Source organism: Loxodonta africana, chromosome 3 (genome assembly GCF_030014295.1).
Source record: "Loxodonta africana isolate mLoxAfr1 chromosome 3, mLoxAfr1.hap2, whole genome shotgun sequence".
NCBI classification, from domain to species: Eukaryota; Metazoa; Chordata; class Mammalia; order Proboscidea; family Elephantidae; genus Loxodonta; species Loxodonta africana.
Genome location: NC_087344.1, coordinates 195,252,203 through 195,271,766, shown reverse-complemented (window position 1 = coordinate 195,271,766; position 19,564 = coordinate 195,252,203). Strand labels below are relative to the sequence as shown.

The following is a 19,564-nucleotide window of genomic DNA, read 5'->3' as shown; positions in this document are numbered from 1 at the left end:
GAGAGGTTGTGCCCAGGTGGCCTGGAGCTTTCATGGGTCTATCGTGTCTAAGGGAAAGAGGGCTCAGGAGCACGTTCCACCACTGCAGTGATGCTGCTTCTAATTGGGCATATGGAGATGAGACTGGCTCTTTATTTTTTTTATGATTGTGATTCCAGGTAACTTCAGGATAGGCACCAAGGCTTGCTGGGGAGTCAGGGAAAGCCCTCATTAGTCAATGGTACTGAAACACCTAAAATGGGGAGTGAGTAAGACAGAGGAGGAATGATGGTGGTACCTAGCCAAGGCCCAGTGAAGATGGGCCTTTTTTGTTGTAGGTCCCTGGTTCCCAGACTTGGCCGCACATTGGAATCACTTGACAGTCTTTCAGAAATGCTGAAGCCTGGTTCCTTTCACATACATTCTAGTTTAATTTTGGTATGGGGTGCAACTTGAGTCTCAGGATTTTTAAAAGCCCCTCAGGTGATTCTAATGTGCAGTAAAGTTGGGGAATCACCACTGTTTGTTATTACACCCTTAACACAAATCTGTCATAGTTTTGACTTAGAACAGTTGGATTATTTTCTGTTTTCTCTTGAACGGTGAAGAAAAAGGGAGAAAGCACGTCCCTGGATGTCAGTCCACTGGCAGACAAAAGAAAGAGTGCCAGTTCAATAGCAAGTATGGGACTGCCTATAGTAGTTAGGGCTCTGGCTTCTCTCACTAACTCCAGAGTGGAGCCCTGCTGTTCAGAATCCTGGTAGCAAGCACAGTTCAGATACTGCTGCTTAGAGGCAATTATGACATTTGTCTCCACAGCCTCAGGTCAGCCAACGACCTAGGAAACATTGATAAAGAACCAGCGAAGCCCACATGCCAGATGTAATCCTAAGGTGTCGGACAGTGCTGCTTAGGAGTAGGCAGAGCTGGGGCGGTTCATGTTGGCACAGGGAAGGCATTAGCGGCGAGGCCTGTGGCTGCCTGATAGGGTACAGACTAATCAGAGGGAGGCTGTTGCTAAGGGACTGCAGACGCCTCAGCCCAGTGGAGCTTTTTGGGAGAACAGAAATAGTCTCTGGGCCTGGTCTGATTCTTCTTCTTATAACTATTATACATACACAGTCGTTTGGTTTGTTTTGTGAAAGTGAAACAGGCTCTTTGGTTCTCTGCTGATTTAGAGTTTGTGAATAACTAAATTCCCTGTGAGGTAAATAATGGAGAAGCCCGATGCCAAGACTCATGTGGTTTGTTTCCTTCATTTATCATTTCAGTAAAAGGTGTCAATTTCTATGGCCCCAAGAGTGAGTTTGTGGTGAGCGGTAGTGACTGTGGGCACATCTTCCTCTGGGAGAAATCATCCTGCCAGATCATTCAGTTCATGGAGGGGGACAAAGGAGGAGTGGTAAGTATGGTGTGCTGGCTGGCAGCCTGCCTTTTCTCTCCAGTCTTTAAGGGAGGTTTCACCAGGGCCGCTGAGTGCTCACTGAGACATGATATCAGGCCTTTTTAGCGGTCTGGCCAGCTAAATTAAAACGCTGTATAACCTGGGGGTGCTGAGGTTTTGGTGGCATATTTCCTCCCTTTTCCTGTCTTCTGCCCCTCTAAGAAATAGTTTATTGAGAATTGAACGGGATCTTAGGGAAGAACCTCTGACCTGAAGGAGATAGCTTATCTCCAGGTATGGACCTTTCCCAAAGAAAAGCGTGAGAGGTCGGGGCACACCTTTCAGCATAGTAACGAAGATGTCTCCCTGTAACATCCCTGAGAGTAGCTCAGCTGGATCTTGGATCAGGGAGAAGAGCCATAAAGAACATTTTTTGGACCATTGGGAAAATCAGAACATAGTCTGTGCATTAGATAATAATATGGTATTCAGTGTTGAATTTATTTGGTGTGTGTGGCAAAGCATATCTTTAAAAAGTGGCTGAGCTGTCTGCTCTACAACCGATGATGATATCACAGCCTGTCTGTCCTTTGAATTCTGCAGGCAGCCTTTGTGGAGACCAGGCAGAAAGCAAGAGTGGGGAATCCTCAGTAGTGCAGTGAAGAGTGGTCAGCTCTTCAGATATATCTCGCTAACCATATCTTTTTTTTATTTTGAGACCCAGAGTTAGGAAGGAGTTCAGTAGCTTTCATGGCAAGTTTTTTGGACCCCAGAAGATATGAAAGAGACAGCTTGGGAGACTTAGACATTGTTTGTTACCAAGATAGCACTGGTTACCTAGGGCCTCTAAGGAACGGCTGAGACAGCTTGCTCTCTCTTCCTTTGGATTCCCTTTAAACTATGGGGAGCCTCAGAGAGCCCGTCTCTCTTGATGTTTATGCAGAGAGTGGCTTTAGACTTGAGAATGAGTCCTCGCAGTCAGGATCCCATTCCTTCTTGTGTGTTTCATGCCCTAGTGTGAGGCTATTTCAGATTTTCTTTAAGTTTTTTTGAGATCCAGGGCTGCTGTGGCCTGTATGCAAGTGGAGAGGATTCTAGAAGTTCAAGTTCATTTCCTGCTCTTCCAATAAGGGCTTCTAGAATAGGCCCCTCTATCATTTGCAGTGAACAAACCTGAAACATAATAAGAGTCCTAATGGAATTCAGCAAAGAAGGAAGTGAAAAGGGGCTTTTCTTGATCATAAAGTGTTGTCTTACATTTTGTTCCAGAGACATGCAGGACTGAATGCCCTCCCCTAGGCCAGCACTTGGCCGGTTGGTTTCCTTTCACCTCAGCCCGTACTGGGGTGTGCTGATAAATCCAGGTGCTCAAGTGGGAGAGGGGGTCATCGGCTTTGGATGGGTGTGCCCAGACCTTTGTTTTAGGGGTCATAAGCATGAGGGACTTCAACAAAGTGGTATAGTGAGTGTACCCTGAAGTGAGTTTCCTGACTTGTTTTTGCTTCTGTATAAACTGAATGATCCATGTGGTCCCCGATTGGTTCCCTCTGTTCCTTTTGTCCTAACTTCCCAGCACTGGGGTCAACCAATACCAACCTCAGTACAGACTCATAGCAGTTCTAGGTGATGAAATAGAATGTTAGGACTAGAAGGGATCTTAGAGAATTTTGTCCACCTTGCCCAGGTCTCCTGACTCTGTTTTTGGCGTGGGCTCTAGTATCCTCTTTGTTCTCATACATCTTCATAGGGACAAGGGTGGGGGATATGCCAAAGGACAGCTCCTTAATCTCACAAAAGCACTTTGGTACATTCCCCTCAAGAGAAGACCCTGAATGAGATGGATTGACACAGGGGCTGCAGCAGTGGGCTCAAGCATAACAAAGTGAGGATGGCGCAGGACCTGGCAGTGTTTTGTTCTGTTGTACATAGGGTCGCTGTGAGTCAGAACCAGCTTGATGGCACCTAACAACAACATTCCCCTAGCCCAGGATTCCTAAGGCCAGAGTTCTTTAAGTACAGGATTATTGACAGGATAAGTCCTGGCATTCAGACAGGTCTGGTCCGATCTCTGACCATTCCCTGTGCCAGCTCCAACTCCTTTACTGTATGTAATTCTATTTTCTCTTGCCATTGACTTTGTCCTTAATCTTAAGTTGCAAGGAATTGTTCACCTGCACTTTCTTATTTTGCTCACTTGTTCAAGCAAAGCTAGCTCAGAGTAGAGGTATAGCAAGGGCTTATCAGGAGATTAATAGATTTGCTCAGGTTTGTATGTGTGAATTGTGCATACCCTTTGATAATGTCCCCAAGCAGTGGGGTTGCTGTCTAGCATCTCATGCTCTGGAGTCGTGCCCCTTACTGCCTCAAAGAGCCCAGCTAGAAACTTTGAAGCAGGCTAATAATCTGGAGTGGGGGAAGGAGAGGAGGAATGGGATTTCTGTTTTACTCTTAGGCTCAGACTTAATTTCAGTCTTTTTAGAGCCTTTTTTTTTTTTTTGGTAAAATGGAAGCCAAAGATGGTTGGCAGCATGTGGGTCGGCTTTGTTTTCCATTCCTGGAAACCCTGGTGGTGTAGTGGTTAAGTGCTACGGCTGCTAACCAAGAGGTCAGCGGTTCGATTCCATCAGGTGCTTCTTGGAAACTCTATGGGGCAGCTCTGCTCTGTCCTATAGGGTTGCTATGAGTCAGAATCAACTCTATGGCAACGGGTTTGGTTTTTTTGCTTTTGCCCCTGGCTTTTCCTAAGCTGCTATCTGTGTGTGCAGGTTGTGGGGGAAGAGGGTTTAGTCCAGAGAGAACTATAAGGCTTGTTGCCAGAGGTTGTTTCTCTGTTGCCCGTCTTGGACTACCTGGCAGTTTCAGGATGGGTGAGGTGGTGAGGTGAGGAGTGGCTAGGACCATCCCTTTTTCATTCTGAGTTCCTTTTCTGTCTGTTCCTCATCTGACTAAAAGCCTGAAAATGCTTTAGCAGATTGATCTGGGACCAGCTCTTCTGGTGGGGATGGGCCCTGCCCTGCCCTGCCCTGTCCTGCCCTGCCCTGCCCTGCATTAGGGAAGCTGGTGTTTCCAAGTTAGACAATAGGGGGCATGGACGCCTTCAGACTGAAGGGAGCTGCCTGAGCCAGAAGGCCTGCCTGCTATAGTTCATTTCTCTTGCCCAGTTGAATGTACCCAGAGGGTGGCTGAGACTGAGGCTGTGGGGCCTCCAGGAAGCTGCTTTACTATTCTGTGCTGCCCGACAGCTGAGCATCTTATGCTTTCAGGTCTGGTAGTGGGATGCTGTCCCCTGAGATCTACTGGATCCTTAAGCAGACACAGCCTCCACTCCCTCCCTTTCCCCCAGCTCAGCCTCCTCTTCCCAGCGTATGCCTTCCTCCTGTTCTAGGACAGTGCCAAGTAAATATAATGGTTCTCGGACTCTTCTCTGGGGGCTCAGCAGCAGCTGTTGCATTCTTCATTTTTTTTTTTAATTTATTTGCCACTTAGTGAAAGACACTGAATCAGTTTTTTCCAGCCGTGGGCAAGTTAGAGTTTTGGACTCTGGAGTGAATGAAGTCATCTAGACCTCATTGCCTTCTTGTGAAGCCAGCAGTAAACTTGGCCAGTCACCCGCCCACCCCTAGGGCTATGTCTGGGGTTGAAGCCACCCCTGGCTTATGGGTAGGAAATGATAGATGCGCCTGGTTTTATACTCAATCTGTGTCCAGTGTTTCCTCCACCCCCAGGAGGCCTTTTGGCCTAGGCTGCACTAGTCCTGATGGAGGGCACTTGACTGACTCAAGGTGAATGGTTTTTAAACTCTTGTTTCACACAGCCCTGAGCGTGTGCTTTCCTTCCCTCCAACCAGGTAAATTGTCTTGAGCCCCACCCTCACCTGCCTGTGCTGGCAACCAGTGGCCTAGACCATGACGTCAAGATCTGGGCACCCACAGCTGAAGCTTCCACTGAGCTTACAGGGTTAAAGGACGTAAGTGGTTGACTGCAGAAGTTCTTTTCTTCTCCTTATCCACATCCTGTTATGACTCTTTATTGTCATAGGAAGGAGTAACTTGCTGCCCAGTTCTTTACAGGTGCTGCTCCCACACCCTCCCCCACAGTCCTGTCATTGCCTCTCTAGGAACAGTCCTGGTGGAGGGGACAGCTTTGAGATGCTTCTAGCTGGTGGTAAAGTGAGGATAGGGACATCTTTAGGAAGAGTCATTCTGTTTCAAAGCCTTCCACCTTCTCAGTGGCTGAACCTGAAGCATCTTTGCCTAATCTAGCTCCACTTGAGCTTAACAGCTCCCCGCCCCCCCCCCCCCCCCAAAAAACCCACTGCCGTCGAGTCGATCCCGGGAGGCTTTTATTAGGATAAAACCCCAGCTTTCCTGATGAGGTCCAAGGTTCCTGTTCATCCCCCCTACCCTTTGGGGTTTCAGGTGATTAAGAAGAACAAGCGGGAGCGGGATGAAGATAGCTTACACCACACTGACCTGTTTGATAGCCACATGCTCTGGTTCCTCATGCATCACCTGAGACAGAGACGCCATCATCGGGTAAGTTGGGGCGGGAAGTGAGCTCCCAAGGCCAGTGACCCTCTCCAGAAGGTACAAAAAGTTCATCACTACTTCAGGGAGGACTCAAGTGGTCTTGGTTGGGTTTCGTATCCATCGTTCCCCATCCAAGCCCTAATGTAGCCTTGGAACAGCCACCAGCAGAAGGGGGTGGTGTCTGCTCTTTGTTCCCCATTGCCATATGTGCATAGTGCTGTCTTCATGAAGGCAGAGGGGTGAGTGGGGAAGGAGTTGAGAAGGAAAAATAAGTCTCAGGGTGACCCTTCCATGTTCCTGTCATACCAGAAGAGTCATAGGGCAGGGGTCAGCAAATCTGCCACCTGTTTTTGTAAATTCAGCTTTATTGGGACACAGCCATCCTCACTCATTTCTGAATTGTCGGCGGCTGCTTTCATGTATACAAAGACAGTTTTGGCAGAGTTTAAAATTACGCCGTTCAATAGTTGCAAAAGAGACTATATGGCCCATGAGTCTAAAATATTTACCGTCTAGCCTTTCAAGGAAAAGTTGGCTGACCCCTGGCCTAGGACATCTGACTTCTAGATAAGACCTAACAGGCTTGTCCTGGTCCCGAAGGAGTTACTAACAAGCTTTCCCATCCCACAGCGCTGGCGAGAACCTGGACTTGGGGCCACAGATGCAGACTCAGATGAGTCTCCCAGCTCCTCAGACACATCGGACGAGGAAGAGGGCCCCGACCGGGTGCAGTGCATGCCATCCTGAGGCCTCACTCCAGAAGGGATGGGCTGGGGCTGCCAGCGCAATCTTGCCTGGGCAGCTTTTTTTTTGTCCCAGACCCTTACATTCAGCAGAAATGCACTTTGGACTTTTTGCTTTAGATAAAAGACACATCCCAGGAGAAGGACAAACCAGAGGGGGATGAACCATTAACAGACAGTACCTAGGAGCAGGGGTTGACCCTGGGTTGGGTCCCATGGAAAGGTGCATAGGACTCAGCAAAAATGATGAAGTCCTCCCTGAAGCCTTTTTTTTTTTTTTTTTTTCCTGTGGGGGGAGCCTATTTTGTTAACTGGTTTGGGTGGAGAATGGGGTTTCTTTGTCTTTAATCTCCCTTGTTTCTTGGGTGGGGGGTGGAGGGGCGAATGGCTGTTCATTACTAAGGGGCCAGAGTGGAGGTGGGTAGGAGTGCCACTCTCTCTTTGGTTTAGGTTTCTGGCCCTTTTTTCCTTTATTTTTTTAAAGTTTATGACAGTTTCATTGTTTTTTCCCCTAAGCAACCCCATCCCAGGATCCTGTTCTTCTGGGAAGTCTTTAGAGCCCCTAGCCATCCCACACTTCACTTTCCACCTTATCATTCTCTGTACTTATCACAGTGTTTTGCACTTGATTATGTATCCTTTACTCTCTCCTCTCCATCCCATCACCCCCTTGCCCCCCCCCAGATAAGTCTGGTGAGGGAGGTTGGGGGAAGGTGGGAGGAGGGGTGGAGGTAGAGGAAGAATAGGAAAGGTGTTATATCTGTTACTTAAAAGCAAGTCTGTGTGGCGGCAGCAATCTCCCTGCCCCATCACTGTTAGAGGCCTAATTTTTTATCTATAAATATATTAAAAAGCAAGTCAGACTTGGATATATCAAGTTAAAGTTATTGTGAAAGTTGAAGTACCTGTATATTCTCTATGAATGCAATAAAGGGACTTAAAGAGCTGAGCAAGAGTAATGATGTGGAGGTAACATCTGGGCTCAGTCTACCCCCTGTGGTATGACCACTGGAGATGGGGGCTTGCTCTTTAGGTTTTAAGGGGCTGGAAAATGGAAGACCCCTCAATTCTGCCCTTCCTCCCTTCCCTGCCTTGGTTTTAGAGATTGGGAAAAAAGGAGATCCCTCTCAACTCTTTGCATCAGATCTCCTACCTCTCCTTAAGTCTTGTGGGGGTTTCTAGGAAGCCTCTTCTTCCCAGAGGTTGGCCCGTCTTTGAAATTTGACAGAATATGACTTCAGGAAGGGTGCCACCACTGCAGACTGTCTCCTGGCATGTGTGGCAAGACACCCACACACTTACCTTTAGTCGCTTGATTCTTTAAGCCACTCAGCTCCCCTCCTAAAGGAGGAGTGAACCGAAAGACTTCCTGCGTTTGGCTTTGCACCTTGTCCACCTCTTGGTATCTTGGGATTGAAGGACAAGTGGTTAATCTAAGGATTAATTTGGGTGGCTGGAGCTTGGACACCTCTGTCTCATCATTGGTCACTGCGTGTGAAAGTCCCAGTGGAATTCTTGCCCTTAAATGCTTTTGCTGCTATTTCTTTGCCCCCAACCTCCAGAAGATCCATTCAGGAGTCTGAATCCTGGGGCAGTTGGATTCTACTAGATCAAGCCAGGAAAGGGACAGAGAGTTAGAGGGTGGTACTCCTAGACACTCCTTCCCTGCCCCTGTTCCTGGCAGCCCTCAGACCAGATGTTAACTGCTGCACGCCCTCCGCAAGGTAGGGAATGTGTGGTGACAGAGTGGTCTGTCCTATTGCTGGTGGGGTGATGGGTGGGCTGAAAACCATGCACTCTGGAACTTGGTGTATTTTCTCTCAGTAAAGCTTTTTTTTCCCCCGACTACTGCTCTGTGTGGTATGTGGGCCATTCATTCATGATGGGCTTTTTTTTTTTTTTTCTGCTCCTTCCAATGTAGGTGCCTGGCTCTGCACTCCCCACCATTACCCATGCTACAATTTTAGGAAGTCCAGTCGAGATACTCATGTTCCAGTGCTTGGGTGCCAACTGAAAACTGTTGTAAGTGAAATAGGCCCCATTTATTTAGCTCAGGGTACTTAGGAGATGGCAGTGGGATACTATTTGGGGTGTTTTCTGGCCCCTGTCCCAGGGTGCAATGAAAGATGTAGGGATAAATATTGCTTCCCTTCCCTTCCCAGCCATCTAGAGGCTCCAAAATTCTGTCATTCACAGAAATTCCAGAATTAATCAGGTACAGTACAGTCAATCACCTTTATTCCAGGGTTAGAACAGACTGCAGACAGGAGCACAGGATAGGAGCGATCTCACAGCAGTACAGGGGTGGAAGGGCAGGTTAGTCTTTTTTTTTTTTTTTTAAAGATTATTTTGCCTCACAGAGAAAACTACTAAACTCTGCTGAAAATGACCCTGTCTCTTCTCCCATCTCATGCTCTTCCCCTCACAGGAAGGTTCTGTATTCTTTCACATACTCGTACTCAGTCTCGCTCTCTCCCTCTTTCTCACACGACAGATCCCAAGTGGAAGGAGAGTTCACGTTCATTTCTCCTCCCAGTTCTACAAGTATCTCCTCTCTCTCCTTAAGGGAGAAGCCAGACAGGGCTGGGAAAACTTGGGAAGGTCCTTTAAGGCAAAACTGGAGTACTCGAGGTGTGTGTGTTAAGGCAGGTGTGTCCACAGCAGTGGCCAGAGGGGACAGCAGGCTGGGCTGGATTAGGAGCGGAGGGTGCTCTCCAGCCAGTCTGGCTTCTTTCTTCCCTCTTCCAACAGCTAGCCCTCCCCTCCCATGAAAGTTCTGCTCACATATCCTAAAAGCTCCTAACTTAAACTTTCTCTAAATCTGAGATTGAATGTGAATTTTTTTTTTTTTTTAAAGCTTTTTTGTTTTAACTATGTAGCAGTTTGACTCTGCCACTCCCTTCACTGTGGCATTCCCCCCACCCCCACTCTGGCCTAGGCAATAAGTTAATGCTAGACACCACAAGGAAGGGCAGACATGGCAGTGCAGGTTTAATATACATATATGTAGAATATATATGTACACACAGTTAGCACGGTCGGGGTAGGGAGGGGCATCTTGGGACAGGCAGGAGGCTGGGGTCACCCACTATGGTGATTTGGCTAGGAGACATCCACAAGCCCAAGGGGGCCAGGATATTGGAGAGGGGTTACCACATCCCTTCCTGTACTGAATTGGGTTGGGGATCAGTGCAAAGGAAAACTAACTTCTTCCCTTCTTTCTGGCCTGGGGGTGTTATAGACCAAGGGAGAAGGAAGGATGCCTGCAGTAACCACAGTGGGACCCTGGAGGTGAGGGCTGGATTGGGCCAAAAACCTAAGGATCTCATTCCCCAAGCTCCCCAGCTTTAGGGTCCAGATGTGCAATAGTCTGAGTAGGGATAAAGGAGTGGAAAAGGGGGCCCCTCTCTCTGCCCTCATCCCCATCTCCGGCTCAGTGATGCATGCTCCCAGCACAGTCTCTCCAGGGTGGGGTGGGGAGTGTATAATGCAGGGCGCTCTCTGGGGTTTGATCTTTGGGACCAGGAAAGGATCCAGTGGTCCTCTTGCATTAGATCCCTGGCTCACAGTCATCCTCAGCCCATGAGAGGGGTACAAAAAGGGACCTGCTGGTGCCCAGGCCTTCCAACCTGAGGAACGTCTGGAAACTTCGATCGTCCCATCCTGCGTGGGGGTGCAAACACTGATCTCTGCCTTTTCCTTGCCCCTTCCCAGCTGGGGGTTGGGTGGCCTCTTCACCCTCCCTCCAGACTGGTTTTCCTTAGATCCACCCACTTTTCCCATGCCTCACCCTCACCTCTGCTTTTGCTGCAAGAAAATGCAGGTCCTTTCTGTTCCCACACTTTAGAGATGTGGGGGGAGAGTGGAGGAAAGGGAAGTAGAAGGAATGTGCCAATTTCTATTTACATAGAAATAGCCCCTACCTCCCTTCAGAGTGGGGAAATGAAGCCCTCCTCCCCCAGCCCCTGACCCCCCTGCCCGTGACAGGGAGGAGGAACTAGATGAGCTAGACATACAGACAGACAGCGTGCGCACACGCACACATACGCACAATAAGGGGGTTAGGACCAGGTTAGTAAGTGGGTAGATTGGGGGGGGTGCCCTTGCCCCTCCCTCAGAGAATGGCGGAAGGGAGTGGTCCGGTGAAGGTCCAACCTTCCTCCTCTTCCCCTTGCTCAGGCCTTCTTCGGTGGGGGGGCCAATTTGATGATCTCTTCCTCAGAAGGCTGCCGGATAATGTCTGGGGGGCAAAAAGGGATGTTGTCCGGGGAGAGAAGTGGAAGATGCCAGGTAGGCCCACTGAGCATCAACCTCCACTTCTAAACACTCCAGTACCCCGGGGCTAATTGATGGAAGGGGCAGAGGTATAGCTGTGCCAAGGGCATGGCCTCTTACCTTTGTACTTCTTGGCGCTGGGAATACGGGTTAGCTTGGTGTCCAGCTCATCCTCCTCAGAGATCTTCAGCACACGAGTCCTATAGTCAACCACCATAGTGAGTAGGTCAGGACGGCGGGAGATCTCAAAGATGTGCTCAATGTAGGAGAGGTTGTCTGGAAGAAGGCAGGAGACCTAAGGATCAGAGCTAAGCTAGAGAGGTCAGCTTCCCCTATTCTACCAGACCAGGGCTCAGCAACCTGGGGCTGTGGTGCTCACATTGGTTATCGGGAGGGGGAACACTGCAAAAAAAGGGCCTACTGAGCCAGGAAAAGAAAGCTGAGGCACCCAGATGGCGGTACAGAGGGCTGGTCCCAGGAAGGGCAGATAGTTGATCAGCTTCTAGATAGTGAATTTAGATTGAAGGATTTAGATTAGAGGTCCCACATGGAGGAAAGAATAGAAAAATTAACCTGACTTCCCAATACCTCACACCCAGCCTGCCACTCTTCCACCTCCCCTCCAAGTTAAGCACCAGTTTCCACACTAGTGGGACTGGAGGGGCAGAATCTCTAGACCAGCCAGAAGAGATTCTGGGCCTAGCTGAGGTAATTCTGAAGGAGAGAAGGCAGACTGCCAGAAGGATGATCTCCATGGCTTGACCAATGTCAGGAGATCAGAGTAGAGGCCCCTGTGACTACTGTAGTGGTCTAATTGTGATTGTGCCCTCCTTCAGACTCCTTTCCTCCTGTTTATACTGCAGTCAGATTAGTGTTTCTGACTATCAAATTAGTATAAACTACTTACCCTACCACTAAAGTCCCTCCAAAACACAGCCTTATCTCTCCAAATTCTATACCCAGCCCAGTCAAGCAGGACCCATTGCTTTTTCTGACACACCAGGCACTCCCCTCCGTGACCTTGACCGTGTTCCTCTGCCTAGCATCCCCTCGTTTGGATCCTGCTTTTCAGTTCCCACTTGCCTTTCAGCGTCATCTTAAACGTAATTCCTCCCTAAAGCCCCCAGCTAGGTGGGATCGTTCTAATCCATTGACCCCAGCCCCACCCAGGGTAGTGGCCTCTAAAAGTGGATAAGAAAATGCCAGAACCTGAGTTGTTTTTTTTTTAACTTCATCTCTTTTAACTTCTGTTTTTATGTTCTATTACGTATGTGATAATAGCATGGATAACATGGATAATATCTGGATAACATTTTTCACTGCCAAGGGCCACAAAGAATGTTAAAAGACCAGTGTCCTGGAGCCCTGGTCCTCTCAGAGCATCTTCTAGCTGCCCTGTCAGAGACAGGACCTTTGAGCTTCTATCTGCTGAGTGAACTGAGCCCAGAAGGCTGATGACAGGAGCCCTGTGCTTCCCTCCCTCACCTTTGTCCAGCTTGTTGTGGCTCTCCAGGAAGCTGAACCAGGCACTGCCAGTGGTGATCTCCTCGCTCTTCTCGCTGGGGATGTCCTCCTTGCAGGCTGACTTGAGCTGCTCCAGATCCTCAAGGGTGATGTTGTTGGTCAGGTCCTGGAGGAGGGTCCCGTACTCGGCCATGACTGGGAGTTATCAGAGGGAGAGAGGACTGAGCCTGAGGCACAGGGTCTGGCTCACTCACTCTACCCTACCTGGTATGTGCCTAGAAGGTGAGGGGGTGGCGAGGACCAGGACCAGGGCCAGGAAGAAAAGGAGATGGGGGTAGATAGGAGGAAGCTCAGAAGCTCGGAGCCGGGCTGGAGTGAAGAGTGACGAGTCACACCTCCTTCCCCCCATCATCTTTCTTCTCCCCCCACCCCACCCCCCGCCAGCAGTAACCCTGGCAACAGCTTCCCTGACTGAGGAGGAGGTTACCATAGCAACCTGCTCAACTTTCTCACCCGCTGCCTTAAAGCCCCCCCTCCCAGAACTGCCCCACCCACCTTCAACCCCACCCTTGTCCGAAATTTTTTTTCAAAAAACAACCAAGGAGAAATTTGTTGTGGCCGTGAGAAGCTGAAAAGAAGGCGCTGGAGGGGGTTGGTTGGAGCTCCATCCATCCCCAGAAGCAAAGGGGTCCCTCATGTCACCTCCCCACCACTTCACTAATGATGCATTTTGGATGGATGCCTAGTTGCTTGGTCTAATAGTCCTCTGGCCTCTCCATGCTCAGCCCTGTATGTAGTCATTAGAGCTTGGCGGGCAGGGCAAGCAATGGACCACCCCCACCTTTATAGAGTCCATTTTCCCCCTCGATGACTACCAGGCCCCCACTCAGCCCTCTTTCTCCTAGCCTTTGTGCTGTGCCTACAGCCCCCGCGCCCAAGAATACCAAGCGGCTGGCTTTGGCCTCCTGCCCAGTTCCCAGGCTGGCTGGGTGGCAGGGGGAGGGGGGCCTGGATGCAGCTTTGGGAGAGTCTGGCAGGAAGGGGGCTGCCACCCTTCCTGCATCAACACTCTGCTGGCACTACCTTCAGCATGGGCCTCCCACAGGGGGCTGGGCCAGATCTCATCTAGGTCTTTACCCCTTCCCTCTCTCATGAAGATTCTTAGACTGTAGAGAAGGTTCAAGGGCCTCCTTCCACTCGCTAAGATAGGAACTGTGGCTAAGACATGGATGAAGGAAGGCCAGACCTTAGGATGAACTTTCTGGATGTGATAAACATGAAATTCTAGTGATGAGTTCAAAAAATGGACATATTTCCCATAATGAGAACATACTTCTCTTATGTCAGAAAATCATTTTTAAAAAGTAAAACCAGAACCAAACCCACTGCCATCGAGTCGATAACAACCCTATAGAACAGAGTAGAACCTGGCAGATTTGAACTGCTGACCTCTTGGTTAGCAGCCGTAGCACTTAACCACTATGCCACCAGGGTTTAAAAAAGTAAACCCAAAACCCAGTGCCGTCGAGTCGATTCTGACTCATAGCGACCCTATAAGACAGAACTGCCCCGTAGAGTTTCCAAGGGGCGCCTGGCAGATTTGAACTGTCGACACTTTGGTTAGCAGCCGTAGCAGTTAACCACTACGCCACCAGGGTTTCCTTAAAAAAAGTAAAGCATGTCATAAACACTTTGGTTAGACCAGGACGTGGCAAGGAATTACAGGGCCTTGTACCTGACTCAGGCTGCCCACAAAGCCCCCCAGTACTGGGTTAGGCATGTGGCAGGTAGAAGGGGGCTGGTTAATACACCCCTGTTTTCCTTCTGGCCTCCATGCAGGGAAACTGAGGTAGAGAGGCACATCACTACACAGTAAGAGGCTGAGACACAGAAGTCCCCATTCCCAGCCCCCTACTTGGACCAGAACAAACAAGCCTCCCTTGGTGGCAGGCACCGTGACACAAACACACAATGAGCCTGACAGCAGGGCCAGCAGGACCTCGCAGCAAGAAACAGGCACTCACAGGCACGCTCACTTGTACACCCAGGTGCAACCAGACAGAAGGGCCCAGCGGTGGCCCTGCCAGGCTGGGCCAGGAACAATGCTCACTGACTGTCAGCACCAGGAACCGTTTCTGCCTTGAAATCTAGGTCACAGCAGCAGGCTTTTGAGCCCAGCCCCCACCCTCCACTGATAATCTGAGGACAGAAGGAGGGGTGCGGGTGAGGGGGATGATGGGAGAGGGTCTAGAAATGGGTACCGTATATACGAATGGGGGTGGGGAGTGGAGGGGAGCTGGAAGGGAAAGAGAAGCGTGGGAAGGAAATGAGAAGCCCCTGCCCCAGTGGCGGAGACCCTGGGGCCAAGCCCTCAGCTGGAACAGGGCAGAATTTAGGGTTATCCTGCCCCGCTTTCACACAGAAAAGCAGCGTTTGTAAATAATGAGTGATCCTGTGGGAGGGAAGTGTGTGTGTATGCCTGCGTGAAGCTCTTGGGAGGAGTTAAGATTTAGGGCTCTGAATCTAAAACAGATTTACAGGGGAGGTGGGTGGGAAGGGATTAATGTGTGTGAGACACCCACCCACAAAACTGGGGGGTGGTGGGTAGGGGCTTTCTCAGAGAGTGAAACAGATATGAGGAGGCCCCTAGGAGCCTCGGGGGCAAGGATGTTAAAGTGGCGGGGGAGGAAGGACTGCACCAGCATTCTGAGTGGGTGCTGGTATGTGGAGGCAGCAGTGGGTGGGTATCCGTGGGGTGTGTTTGGATGTGTGCATGCCAGCATTAGATGTGTGGCTGTGTCTGAGCCAGTGAGAGCTTGTGGAAGAAGGTATGTAACCACAGGCTTCCATCCGGAGAAAAGGCTGAGGGGAGCCTACAGAATGGAGGGGACAGCTGGGGGTGGGGAAAGGAAAGAGGCTGCAAATGAGGAATCTGTGGGGAAGACCAAGACTGGGAGAGAGGGGAGCAGCCAGGGCGTAGCACACAGAGTCCAGGATGAGAAGGCTTCAGCCTCAGCTCAGCTGTTACCACGGCAACCTCAGTTCTGGGTGCCCCCCCTCCCCAGTTGCCCAGTTGTTAGGACAATAACACCAGTGGATGGGAGGAGTGGTGAGTAAGAAGGGGCAGAAAGGACAGGGGGTAGACACTCTCTGAGGAGCAAGGAAAGGCCAGCGTGGTTACCTCCCACCCTGGAGAGACTCTATCTGCCCAGGCCTGGGTGTGGCAGCAGGGGCAAGAGGCAGATTTGAGGGAACCTTTTGGGATATGTGGAGGTGGAATCTCCTTACATGGCTCTCAAATCTCACTGATCAACCAACCAGTGCCCTTGGGATGGTAGGCCCATGGTGGAATGTGGCTGAAGCATGGCTCCTTTACCCTCCGTGTCGCCTTCCTCACTGATATTCAGAATTCCTAAGGGCCTATGGAGAAGTCTCCTGCCCTCCTGGCTCAGAAAAGACCTGACCTCTGGAGCAGCACAGAGACTGCCCAGGGAACACCAGGCAGCCTGGGCGGAGGCCATTCTTGGGACAGGATACCAGGCAGGAACCGGAACCGGAGCCAAGGCTGCCAGGAAGTCAGCCCCCTTCCCTCCCAGCTCATTCTCTGCTCACCGTTTCCTCACACCTTCCTTCCTCCCTCTCCTTCCAAACTGGCCCCAGGCAGAGCTCTGACAAAGGCAGAACCAACTGAGGATGCTGAGAAGTGGGGCAGGGGCAAGGATCATTACATACTGACCTTTTAGGGAAGGAGCCAGGAGGATGACAAGAGGGCGTGCAGCAAGTGCTCTGTGGGCATGGGGGAGAAAGAGGCACTTTGAGAAGCCTGTGGAGGAGATGGCGGCACCAAGAGAGCTGCTCTGCATTTTGACATTAATTCAGGGCAGGTTGTTTAAGAACTGCCGAGGCAGTGCCCTCTCCCCTGAGGTGTGCCCTACCAATACGGTTTGCATAGTGAGGAATGAGGTACCTAAACGTACTCCCTCATCCTCTCCTCAAGGGATCAGGTCTGGCCTGCCCTGAGAGCCCCACTCTCTTTCTCTTACAAGGTGGGAAAGTAGAGATAATTATTGTAGGTTAGTTATTGTGATTCCTCTTTTTGTTCACCAAGCAAACCAGCTCCAGAGGCATGCTGGGGGCTGTGCTTGAGGGAAAGGCAAGTTCCCATGAGAATGAGCAGTGGAGCCACTTCTTCTTGTTAGGTGCCATCAAGTGGATTTCAACTCATAGGGACACCCATGTGACAGAATAGAACTGTCCTATAGGGTTTTCTTGGTATAATCTTTATGGAAGCAGATCACCAGGTCTTCCTCCCCCAGAGCTGCTGGGTGGGTTCTAATCCCCATTCTTTCAGTTAGCAGCGAGCACTTAACCATTTGCACCACCAGGGGCCCCCTAAATGCTCAGGTCCTCCTTCTAGGCCGAAAGAAGTGGCCTTATTCCCCTGGACGCTCCCGGAGAAGTCCCCTCTCCCTAGCCTTTGGTTCCAAATCCCCAGTAAATTTAAGTGAGAAGGAAGGCTGAGGATCAGATGTTGCCCCTCCCTCCCCCACATCTGCTGCAGCTGTCTAAGGCTGAGGGGAGGGGCCATCCTACACAGCTGCAAGGACCTAGAGATGTCTGCAGTGGGCAGGAGGGGCTTGCAGGCACTCCAGACGGCCAGTCTTCTGCCATCTGGAGGTGGGGGCAGAAGGGTGGGAATGAGGGCCACCAGCCAGCCGTTCTGTTTTATATCTGGCCCCAAGCTCTAGCAGTCCTGTGCTTCGGTCCCAATTTTTCCTTTATTTTCATACTCAACTGACCTCTTCCCTTAGCATCTCTCCAGCTTTGGGGGAGTCTTTATTCCTGCAATGAAGGAAGAAGAGGGCACAGAAGCTCCAGATCCGCCTGGGAGTGAGGGGTGGCAACACACCTGAGCCCCAAAACACTCAGTCCAAGAAGCACAGTGGGTCACCCCTGGGCATGCGGACAAGGGCTAAGCCTTCAGGCCTTAGTCTAAGAGAAGGACCAGACCCCGAATGGGGCACTAGGAGACCTGGCACTGGATGGGGCAGGGTAGGAGAGGGCTTTCTGATGATGTGGAGGGGGTGCGTCTGGTCGTTTCTCCCTGCCCCTATTTCTGTCTCTCTCCAATCTCTCTGTCTCCACCCCATCCATCTCCTCTCTGCCTGGTCTCTAAGTCTTTCTTTTCTTCCTATCCCTTCCAGCTTTTCCTACGCACCCATCCCAACTGGAGGAGCCTTATACTTAAGACTCAGTATCCCCATCTGAATAGTCAGAGCTACTATTAGGAGTGAGTGAGCATCCCGGCTGCAAGGAGATGGAATTAGTTTGGTGGTTGTGGCGGGAGAGGGGGAGGCCTGGAAACCCAGTGGTTGGCTGCATATGGGTCCGTGGAAGGTGTTGTTGTACATGAGGATTTGTGTGAGTGGGTGGCATGGGAGGGCGCTGTGTAACTGTGACTCTCCATGCATGACAGTACATGCACACATGATGGGCACAGGTGTCACAGGAGCGAGGAAGGAGACAACCAGGGAAGCTGGCAACCTAGGGCATCGCTGGCCATTTCCCCAACAGAGTATTCAACCACAAAGGGAAGAGCAATTAAAGTGATTAGGCTCTGACAACCTGGGGGCCAGACACAGGTAGAGAAGCAAGATACACTTACGAGGCAGGCTTGTTTCCCTTGATTCCCTAAGGTCTCACTGCCATTCTGCTTTCATCCTCCCTAATTTCTGAGCCTCTTTAGTCTACTCTCCAGCATCTTCCCACTCCTGCCTATCGCTGTCTGGCACTTCCTCCCTCTGCCTGGTTCCCTGACTGCATCTTCTCGTCCCTCTCTGGCTCTGTCCCTCTGTTGATGTCTCTGTCTTCCTCTCACACATTCCCCTCATTCTCTCTCTCCGACTTGGGCTCCATCCCTGGCTGACTCATACTCATTCTTTCCTTTTCTCCCTCTCTCTTTTCTTCCACCCCCTCCTCCTTCCTTTGGCCACTGATACCCAGAAACTAGCCACTCCCAGCACCTTAAGCTCCAACTGGACCCAGCAGGAGATGCTGCCAGCAGCCCCTAGCCTCCCTGCTCACCCAGTTGAGAGCACCAAGCTCACTCACCCTCAAGATCCTGTCTCCCTGGCATTTCGGAATAGTGAGACCAGGATTTTCTGCCATCTTTCCCCACCGTTTTAGAGGAGGAATCTGAAGCCCAGGACTGGGAAAAGGAAATTAGGATGGACTTGGGGACAATGGCCCTTCCGGGTCCACTCAGCTATCCTATCAGGTTGGTGTTCTTGGAGCCCATGGTCCAGGAGACTCACACATAGGAGGCAGTGGGGGCGTGGTGGGGGCTTGGATGCATAGTGCAGGAAGGTTTGTGATTTGGTGTGTGTGAGACACTGTAAGAGTCACATGGGTGTGTGTCACTGTGTGTACTGGCGTGCCTCTTCTAGGTGTGTGCATCCCCTTCAGTTCTGACATAGATTATATGAAATAAATTAGGGGTTTTATGTTAGATACATCTCTATGCCCCCAGCTCCTTCCTCCTTCTCTCGGACAAGCTTTGGCCGCTCCCACCTGGGCCAGGGGCAGTGGGCGAGGAGTGAGGGCCAGGGCTCAGAAGAGGGGATGATGCTGGAGGACCTGAGGCGGGGCTGGGCCCGGGAGGGCGCCAGGCCGGCGAAGGCCAGTCCGAAGCCAGAGGAGAGGAAGGAGGGGCGGGAGTTGGCCCGGCAGAGCCGGCTGGGCGGGAAGCAGGCTCCATCCTAATCCCCAGGCCCTGGTCCGGCTCCCAAACTGCCGATCCGCGTGGAACGGGCGGCCGAAGCCACGCCGCCTTCAGCACACGCTCTGCGCTCCGGACGCACCGACAGAGAGACGGACCCCGTGGGGCCTGACACCCCGCCGGACCCACCCGGGGTCCCCACGCTCTCAAGCCGGCCCTCGCGTCCCAGAGAGACACCCCTCCAACACCAGACCCCAAATCTGCCCCTTCCCCGCCGCACGTCTCCTCTGCGCCCCTCTCACCGCCTCCGGGGCTGAGCGCTCAGAGCGCGGGCACTCCGGGGTCCCCCGGTTTCTAACCAGCGTCCGCAGCCTCCTCTTTGGCTCCCGCCGCCGCCGCCGCCGCCGCTGCTTCTGCCGCCGCCGCCGCCGCCTCTTCCGCCCGCGGAACCCGAGCCCGAGCCCAGCGCCGC

At 51.3% G+C, this 19,564-nt stretch overlaps 2 protein-coding genes across 10 annotated transcripts in view; one reads left to right on the top strand and one right to left on the bottom strand.

Moving 5' to 3' along the window:
- Window positions 1–8,480, top strand: part of DCAF8 (DDB1 and CUL4 associated factor 8) — a 50,467-nt gene extending 41,987 nt beyond the window's left edge. For all 7 annotated transcript variants that reach the window (XM_010594876.3, XM_023554163.2, XM_003415183.3 and 4 more), the window contains 4 exons: window positions 1,251–1,381; window positions 5,211–5,330; window positions 5,782–5,898; window positions 6,523–8,480. In XM_010594876.3, the coding sequence (XP_010593178.1) occupies window positions 1,251–1,381; window positions 5,211–5,330; window positions 5,782–5,898; window positions 6,523–6,639 (485 nt within the window). In that variant the 3' untranslated portion in view covers window positions 6,640–8,480. The remainder of the gene's footprint in view (window positions 1–1,250; window positions 1,382–5,210; window positions 5,331–5,781; window positions 5,899–6,522) is intronic.
- A 1,121-nt stretch (window positions 8,481–9,601) lies between these two features.
- PEA15 (proliferation and apoptosis adaptor protein 15) lies at window positions 9,602–19,518 on the bottom strand. Of its 3 annotated transcripts, XM_023554166.2 has the most exons (6): window positions 19,395–19,471; window positions 17,174–17,216; window positions 16,111–16,160; window positions 12,396–12,569; window positions 11,031–11,186; window positions 9,602–10,875 (listed from the first exon to the last, which is right to left on the bottom strand). In XM_023554166.2, exons 4-6 carry the CDS (start codon window positions 12,565–12,567, stop codon window positions 10,811–10,813), a joined length of 393 nt encoding a protein of 130 aa, XP_023409934.1. In that variant the 5' UTR covers window positions 12,568–12,569; window positions 16,111–16,160; window positions 17,174–17,216; window positions 19,395–19,471; the 3' UTR covers window positions 9,602–10,810. The 3 variants fall into 3 exon arrangements, with proteins under 3 accessions (XP_023409934.1, XP_003415230.1, XP_010593172.1); XM_003415182.4 differs by lacking the exon at window positions 17,174–17,216 and having other exon boundaries at window positions 19,395–19,518; XM_010594870.3 differs by lacking the exons at window positions 16,111–16,160; window positions 17,174–17,216 and having other exon boundaries at window positions 19,395–19,510.
- Window positions 19,519–19,564: the final 46 nt, after the last annotated feature.